The 8,851-nt window shown below is 49.9% G+C and overlaps 1 protein-coding gene and 1 long non-coding RNA gene across 2 annotated transcripts; both read left to right on the top strand.

Annotated features, from left to right (window-relative positions):
- Positions 1-73: 73 nt before the first annotated feature.
- LOC135326664 (maestro heat-like repeat-containing protein family member 2B) lies at positions 74-5,961 on the top strand (the record flags this gene model as incomplete). The annotated part of the gene is made up of 10 exons (XM_064504474.1): positions 74-228; positions 491-653; positions 963-1,156; positions 2,463-2,600; positions 2,797-2,908; positions 3,099-3,245; positions 3,551-3,733; positions 4,820-4,978; positions 5,471-5,593; positions 5,842-5,961. Coding segments are annotated over 10 exons (1,494 nt in total), but the record flags the coding sequence as incomplete, so codon positions are not given.
- A 109-nt stretch (positions 5,962-6,070) lies between these two features.
- On the top strand, positions 6,071-7,221 carry LOC135326663 (uncharacterized). Its single transcript, XR_010386948.1, has 2 exons — positions 6,071-6,418; positions 6,972-7,221. It is a non-coding gene; the product is annotated as an uncharacterized LOC135326663 (long non-coding RNA).
- Positions 7,222-8,851: the final 1,630 nt, after the last annotated feature.

Below are 8,851 nucleotides of genomic sequence, written 5' to 3'. Positions count from 1 at the left end.
AATTGGTCTGGCTTTAAGGGAAGCCCTAGGAAAGGCCTAAAACAACCTGCTGTTCTTTCCTTGTCCCTTCCAGGTGCCAGAAATCCTGACAATCCTTTACGATCATCTGCCAGCTGCTCAGCAGGGCAGCCTGAAGGAGTTCCTCTTTGAGGCAGTGTCTGTCCTGGGCTGCTATCACCCTGAGGCAGTAACCAACAGCCTCCTCCAGAGACACCTGCCCATGGACAGGTAGGTTCCCCTCCCCTCTCCTTCCACTTCAGGAGCCCAGAGACGCCACAGCCTGGCGGCACTAGAGGGGACTCTGTTCAGCAGCCAGTTGTCTCTTTCCCCGAGGAGAAAAGTCCGACTGTTGCCAGAGCATGTGCTTGTGACTTGCCAGGGACTGGGGCTGCTAAAGCTCCGCGCTGGGAGGGGGGGAGTATTTAACCTGCCTTTGAGGGGCTGCAGGCCCAACAGTACACGCGATCACGGGTAAACTGTTCACCTGCAGTGATACCGTGGAGCTGTGGAGGACTCTTGGCAGAGGCATCTTTGCAATTGAAATGCTCCAGTTGCTAATGGGCAAACTGGAGAGCGCTGAAGACACCCCCGCCAGAAGCAACTGCCTCGATGAGGAAGGGAGCGACAATCTGGCTGCGCTGGAGCCTCTCATGGTATGTGAAGTGACATTTCTGCCCCTCTTTGGCTGAGGATCCCGTGGAATGAAAGCGAGGGGTTGGACATCCTCCTGGTACACAGGCACTTGTAAATCCACATGCAGAAGCCTCACAGTGTGCTTTGCTGGGTCATTCTCATTTTGATCACTGTGAGAAGCTGTGAGAGCTTGTTGTTGCCCATCCACAAGCTTGTGGCAGAAGTCAGAGCTCCAGAGGAGAGCAGCCAGGCAGGCGGGCAGGCAGGTGGGGTAAGTGGTGGCAAAAGCTCTTCCTTTCCAAGTGGTTTGTGACGGCATTTCTTCATAGGTAACCTGTGCCCTCCGTGAGCTGGTGTATTCCCTGGAGCCCCGGGAAAGTGTGTCTCTCCTGCTGCCACGGCTGTTTCCAATGCTGCTGAAACAAATCAGCAACACTCTTGGAAAGGAGCTGCCTTCATCTGCAGGAAGAGTTGAAGACGAGCCAGTCCTTGTGGCAAGTGGTGAAGGCAGCAGTCCTTGCAGGTAATGAGCAAAACGGGCAGAGATGAAGGATGCAGCTTTAGCTCACCTCACCAAGCCAGTCTTTGTCTATGTCTGTCTCCTCTCTCTGCGTTCTTGTCAGGCTTTGCTCCACTTTCTTAAAAAGCCTGTGAGTTGTCTCTTGTGCCCTAGCATGAGCTCAATATGCTTTTGAAAAAGTAGGCTGGTGGGAGCTAGTCTGAAGAAAATCTTGTGTGGCCCTGGTGAGGAAAAGCTACAGCAGAAATGAAGGCGGAACTGGCCCTCTCAGCACAGCTAAAATTCACCTATTGGTTTACTCTGTGTCATGCACAGGGAATTCTGCTGTTTCATCTATTTCTTTGGGCTTGGTTTTTGTCTACTTTGTTATTAGTCTTCCCTGGGCATCCTTGGATGATTTTATTCCCCTTTGGAGGTGCTTCTGAATCAAAAGTCTCAGTTATTCAATGATTGGGGTTTGATGAAAGCAGGAACATTCCTGCCTCACCAGACATGAGTGGAGACAGCTCCCTGGCCTTCAGCTGAGTCGACCCGTTTGTCAGCACTGGAGGATATGGCAGGACATCCTTCTGGTCCTTCCAGTCTTATAGCCTTGAAGGTAGCTGTTCTTCCTATGAGAGAGGCTTCTGTGCTCCATGGACAAGATTTCTGCTGTCACCATGTTTAATCCTTTCCTTAGGAAACCAGAACTGAATTTCTCTTTGTCCAGACAGTGGCCACAGCAGGTTTCCAAACATCGCTTGGGGTGCTGTTTGTTTTTCTCTCTCTCTTTTTTTTCTTTTTGGTGTATGAACCCTGAGAGACTTTGCTTATATGAATGATAGAGAACAAAGTACCTCTTGGCCTTGCAAGGGCGACTGTCCCCTCAAGCTGTGCTGGGCCTCCTCTTCTACCATTACTAGTCTGTTTGGGGAACCCACAAGTGGTGATGCAGCGACAGCATGGTGATTCCTGCCCACTGCAATTCATTTCCCCAGCTCGGAGGACCTTGTTGTGCATCTTTTGCATAAATGGTACTCTGGTACTGCAGAAGACCCCTCAGGTTCTAGCATCAAAGAAGTTGAGGCTTCCGGGTTTTCCCCTGTGTTCAGTGAGTTTGGGGGCATCAAAGCGAGTGATCATGCCAGTTTCCTTTTAGCCTGATGCCCTTTGGGATTATGAAGTGTGCTTTCAGGGGGTGCTTTGAGTATTACTCGCTGGGGCTTGGAAGAAGTTAATGAGTGCCTCTGAAAGTGGCTGAGCTTCCTCAGTGATCCTGACACAGTCTCAAGTGCTCCGATTCTGACATATGTATATTCTTTTCAATCAGGCTTTCCATCAAAGCATTAGATACTGTGCTCTGCAAGTGCATCAGTGAGAAATGCATGGGGATTCTCCGGAAGCAGAACACATGGGCTTTTCTTGAAAATCCCCGGACATACCATGAGGGCATGTGTCTGCTGACTAGGTAAGAGCCTTGTGGAGGCCTTCTCTCCTTCTTGGGGGTGACTGTAAGCCAGAAACGGTCTGGATGGGAACCTCTCCAGCATATCTGCCTGGGGAGGCTGTCCTGAGTTGCCAAAGAAGACCGTCTGCATCACAGCAGCTGACTGTTGGAACCTCATACTCTGTCGCCTTCTTGTCTTCTTGTGTTGTGTGTGCAGTGTTCTCCTCCAAACTGATGTGGTCACGGTGACCACCATACGTGCTGTCTTGCCATGGCTGGACTCGCCATCAGCAAACCTGAGGATCATGGCAGCATCTTTCTTTGCTGAGGTAAGACAGAAGGTGGAAAAGGAAGGCTTGAGAGCAGTTGTCTTTGCAAGCTGCTGTCTCGGCCATCTCTTTCTCCAGGAAGATCCTAGCAGAAAGTATCCCAGCCATGCTGGAATCCATGAACAGTTACGCATGTGCCATGAGTGCTCAGGATCAATCTAATGCTAATGGTCATGGTGCTCTTTCCTAGCTGATGAAGGCGCCAATGCTTCAGAAGTGGAAGCTACTTCAGCCTGTCCGCCGTGCATTGGTGGACAAATCCCTGGATGCCAGCAGCACTGTGCGCCGGATGGCAGTGAGGGGCCTGGGCAATCTGGCCAGTGGAGCACCTGAGAAGGTGAGCATGAGCTTGCACTCACTACAGAAAGCTCCTAACCAGACAGGTCCTGGTAAAGAGCTGCACAAGGCTTACAGAAGCTGGACCAACCACAACAGGGAAATTCTGGTGTGTCTTAAGACCATGCTCCATTCTCCGACATCACTCTGGCTTCAAAGGTGCAACTGGAGACAGAGTGTGTAGCCTTGGGCTAAGGTGTGCTCTGGACTGGTTTCTTGCCAATTCTGTTCTTGGGAGAAATGGTAAAGAACTTCTGCTGTAGGCATGAATGGTGAGGAGCTCTTGTGTGCCTTCTGCTTTGACAGCTGAGAAAGCACAAGAAGGCCATTCTGAAGGCGTTAATGAGGGCCATCAAGGACGTCACCTCTTCTGAGATCGTGGGCGAGAGTTTGTCAGCTCTGGCGAAAGTGGTGGCAGAGCTGGGAGAGAAGGACATTGGAGTCACCTTTAAAGAAATCGCCCTTTATACCAAGACTTTCTTTGATGTCGTAAGTGAACGAGCAGTAGGTAACTCTTGTTTGAGTAGTCTGTGAGATCATCTGAAAGGTATGATGTGAGCAAGCACAGATGAGGACTGTTTGGGTTCAGGGAAGAAGCCTCATTCCTAGAAAAGCCTGAAGAGAAACTGATGAGACTTGGGATGATGTCTGCTGATTCCTAGCTCCATAGCGAGCTAATCACCTTTGGATTGCCCTTGGGAAGGAGTGAAGAAAGGCTGGACACTGAGGGAGGACGTCACCTCCCTTCACAGTAGTTCTCCATGTCTGGTCTAGCCCTCACAGGTTCTTTCATTGTCAATGGAGAGGAAGAGGGGTGTTGAGGGTCTCCTTTGCCTAGCTCTGTACCCTGGGTCTTTTCAGCATCTACCCTGGAAAGGAGGGCTTGCGCCTTGGACTGCCTCTTCCTCTCCATGGCCTCTACAGTCTGGAAGACTTGCTTAGATGCTCCTCGCAAATGGCGGGAGTTCACTTGCTCTGACATGAGAGGTGCCCATGCTGTGGTATGACAGACCACAACAGAGTCTTCTGAGCCGGAGTTCTTCCACAGAGCAGTACCAACTGGAATCAAGTATTCCATTTTGTAGAGCCTTTTGAATCTGAGGGGTTTTTTTTCTTTTTCTGAGGGAAATGGAAACTGACTGTTTACAACTCCCTTACAGGCCACCTGGAGGGCTGTCTCTGTGTGAAAGCCCTGAAGCCTTAGGAACGTGTGAGGCTGCCAGGTGGCTCTGAGTCTGGGAACTTTGGAGTCCAAGAGCTTCTAGGTTTTTAGCTCTCTGTCAGGTGCCAGTAAAGTGTTTGAGGACCTCGGAGACCAAAAGCCTAAGTGCCCAGTAGCTCAGGAGGCACGGTCCTGAGAAGCTGAGCAATGGACAAGGAAAGACTCAGCATAAGGCAACCCTTTCTTGATGCCAAATGGTGTCTTTCAAAGAAATGGATTCTCTTGATCCTCTGGCCTTGGACAAACTGCCTAGAACCATTGCTCAGGATATGGGCTCAGCATTTGGCTGGCCAGGAGATGTTTGTTTTGGGGTCCTAGGCAGCAACTTGGTGACTGGGGTTTCCTGATTGCAGGACGAGGCAGTCCTTCGTTCCTCAGCCTTCACCTTGTATGGAGTCCTGGCCTCCTCTGCCAAGAGGAAATGGAAATCTTTTCTCGGCAAAGAAATTACAACTTCTACGTGGACCAGAATTATGCTCCATCTTCAGGACCCAGATCCAGAAGTTTGCAATGTAAGAGCCACCTTTCACTTCTTTCTTCATGAGGAGGGTGCTACATGGTAACAGCAGAGCAATACTGGCCTTCCTGATAATGTCTCTGCATGGAAAGACAACCTCAAACTCTTCCAACAGCATTTTCTGTTTGAGGTGCAGGACAGTCTTCCCAGACTCCGCAGTGCTCAGGCCTCCAAGCCTTTGCTGACCATGTCCCTTCTGATCTCCCCTGCTTCCTGAGATCCGGGGCTTCTCCCAAGGGCACATCAGTTAACAGCTATCGTGCGGCGACAGCTCTCAGGCACCGATACTCTCTCTGGAGTGCCACATACCAGGCCAGGGGAACGATGGCTGCTGTTGCAATCCCTCCCCTCTCCTTTCTATAAATGGCGTTGAGTGAAACATCCCCCCCTCTTGAAAGAGAACAGCAGGGCTCAGCTCAATGAGGTCCCTTGAAAGGCACCTCGCTGGTCCTGGGGAGGGCTGAGCTGGGGCAACTCTCCTTTTCAGGCCTGTCGAAGCACTTTCCTGCTCTGCACTCCATTCCTGGGCCTGCAGAAGCTGCAAACCCAAGTTGCTCTGAACACCGAGAAGAGTGCAGAAGAGCTCCAGGAAGCTGTCTGCAGTCACCTGGTGAGTAAGCTGTGGCCCAGGGTGAGACTGCCTGGTGGCAGTGACTTTCCCTGGCTCAGAGACCTGGAGCATGGAGCGGCCTTCTGGGAAGTGGTAGGGTGGGAACTAGCATGGCAATGATGGGAACTGTCAGTCCCTTGCAGCCTCCGTCTCTTTCCTTCCTCTCCTAGTTCATCTGCCCTCTTTGCCAAGGGTCAATGGCAGGGCCTTTTCAGCCAAAGAACTCCTGTTTCTCTGTTTTCTACCAGGCCAGAGACATGCCAGAGCTTCTGCAAAGCGTCTATGACACCCTCCAGACCTACTTCTGGAGCTCGTGTTGGGGGATGCGGACTGCAGCCATCCAATTAGCTGGTAAGAGACAAAGCTGATATTCTCTTCTGCTGCTCCCTGCAAGAGACAGCAAAGGACAATCTCCACTTTCTCTGCAGTGGCACCAGGGACAGTCACCTGCCTTAGGAGGGTGGCAGCAGGAGGAATTAGTTACAGGCTGTAAAGGGGCTGAAGTCTCTAGCAAAGGCACAGTGGAATTAGTGCTCCACATTAGGCTTGGCCCCTGGCGCACACAGTTGCTCAGCTCTGCCTCCTGCTTCTGCCCAGGAACTTTAAAGCGGGAGGGACCCTTCTGGTTTGGTATTTCTAGCTTTCCCCTGCTCCCCAAAGCCTATCATCCATTGTCCAAGACCAGGAAGCGACTAGATTGGGAATTAGGGCTACCACAGGAAGTGCCTTGATGTTTACTTATTTGCATTGTGCGACTAGGTGTTATCCTGGAAAACGCAGACAGCCAGTGGCTGAGAGAGCACAGTACGAGTTTTCTGAGCACAGGTAGGTTACAGTTGCCCTTCCTGCATTCCATGGAAAGATGTCACCACCTTCCACTGCCCAACGCTGCCCCTTCTCTCTGGTGTCGTGCCCCAATACTCATCCTGGGTATGACTTTATGTCAGCTGCACATGGCCTCCGTGCTCTTGCATCCCCAGAGAGAGAAGCTCCTGATAAACTCTGAATGTCTTTTGGGTAACCGCTGGGAAAAGTCAGGCTCTTGAGAAACTAAGCTTTTGCACACATTCGGCCAAATGGCTGAAGTAGAAGAAGCCTCCTGGCCACTTAGAGGGAGATGGAAGACTCCTGATGGAGGAAGCTTTGGTGCCAGGAGAGAGCTTCTCTCGCTGACTATGTGCAGAAGGCCAAGGGTTTGCAGTGACAGTGTGCAAAGCAGACCACTCATCTCCCACCCTTCCCTCCCTCTCCCAGGACTGAGCCCAGGGAAAGCTGCCCAGCTTTCTCGAGTGGTGCTCGCTCAGAGAGTCAGGGACGGCACGACCGTTCGGTCCTGGGCTTTGGCAGTCATTTAGGAATCTGCCTGTGTCATTTTCAGCTCTCCACTTGTTCCACGGAGACGAGCATCCCAGTGTGCAGCAGGCAGCAGCTCAAGTCCTCAGAGACAACTGGGTGGAGCTCAGGAATCTTCGGAGCAACTAGGAGGTCCTCCAAAAACATCTTTGAGTGCAGAAAGTGAGCAGCGGGAAGGCAAGACAGGCAAGGCAAGAGCAGGCAGTCCACAGAGTGTTACCACGGAGCCAGTGCAATCAGCTGACTGAAATAAAACATTGCCTATTGAACAGAAATCCACGAGGTGCTTCCTTGGGGTGGAGGGCCTCTTGACAAGCCACTGGCCAAAGCAGGGCTGTTGTGTGCGTGGCCCAGCTGTGCTGGCAGTGTGCTTGAGCTGTGTCTGTATGGGGGGGAGCTGGAGAGGGCTGTGCGTCTGGAGCTGACCTTGAACACCGTGAGGTGGGCGAGTGATTCCAGAGCATATTTGTCTGTGGGGGGGGACTGCGTTCTGGCCAGATGGGGATTCGCTTTCTGGAGTCTGGAGTAGCAGCCTCTGGCCATTCCTGTGTGTTTTGGCTCTGCTTTTTACAGCCCCAGCCGTGTGGAAGTAAGGACTGACTGGAAGACCTTCTCCTCTCTGGTGCCCCTCCTTAGCCATGTAGAAAGCTCAGCAGAGGCCCACCAGTACTTCCAGCACCCAAGCCTCTGTTCAGAGGGTACTTGTGTGTGTCGCACACGCAGGAGTCCTGTACTCCTCACCAAGCAAATGCCAGTCAGTAGAAAGAATGTGAGACAGCAGAGTACTGCTAGGGCTGTCTTTGAACAGTCGGGTCCTGCGGCTTTCAATGCAAAGCGATCTTCACAAAAGGGCAGAGAAAGAACAGGCCGTTCAAGAGGCTGCTTCTGAGTTTCTTTCAATTCCTGTTTAAGCATAGCAGTCTAAATGATAATTGCTGCTAAGTTGCTTAGAGGCTTATCTGAAGCCAAAGCTGTAGAGATGCTTTTTAAAGAAAGTAAGCAAACTGTTGTTGTGATAGAAAAGCCATATCCAGTAAACAAAGTAATGGTGTGTAGAGAAATCAATACAGTTTTAGGTGTGCAAATTCTTCACGACAGCTTTCAGTTTGATTCTTCTAACAGAAGCAATTGATCCATTATTTTTTAGTGCAACATTTCACCAGAAATTGTTTAACTATATTCCACCTACCTGGGAAGCCATATGCTGAAATTTCCCAAAATCTCAAATAGCAAGCCAGAAAAATGATCTTTCATTATGATCTATACCTCAAATACTCTATGTCCTTTTGTGATAATCAAGTAACTAACCTATAAGTTGAAATGTACATGATTAAAGACATACTTTTTGAGTAGAAAGAGCAGAAAGTCGTCCATCTCCTTCTTAAAATTCATTACTGTCCAGATACGACTGAAGAATTTTCAAAATCTCTCATCTTCAGAAGTATCTGAGAAGTTGCATGTGATCAGATTTTGATTAACATTTTCAATGTTTATTCTGTAGTTAATAGGGCCAACAATCATTTTATAATAATCTAACAGTTCCAGCACTGTCCCAAGGCATTGGAAATCTAGACTTTCACCAGGTTGCTGAGGATATTCACCCAAGTTCCTCAAATTTGGGAGAGTACCCTAAGCACAAGGGTGAAAACATTGTTCAGTTTTCCCATTGAAAATGCACAAAAATGCACCACTGTATAGCCAAGACCATAAGAGAAGGTAAGAGAGATCAGGCATTTATCTGAACAAGGGCTTTCCTGAGAATTTCTGACCTTATTGCTAGATTATTCCTATTTTATCCAGTACTGTTTAATATAAAATTGCATGAACAGTGCTTGGAACCATGCTACCTGATTTTCGTAGTCTGTATTTCACAGCTGATGACCACAGACTACTTATTAGACATTT

This window comes from Dromaius novaehollandiae, unplaced genomic scaffold (genome assembly GCF_036370855.1).
Source record: "Dromaius novaehollandiae isolate bDroNov1 unplaced genomic scaffold, bDroNov1.hap1 HAP1_SCAFFOLD_279, whole genome shotgun sequence".
Classification (NCBI taxonomy): Eukaryota; Metazoa; Chordata; class Aves; order Casuariiformes; family Dromaiidae; genus Dromaius; species Dromaius novaehollandiae.
This window is presented reverse-complemented; position numbering and strand designations above follow the sequence as displayed.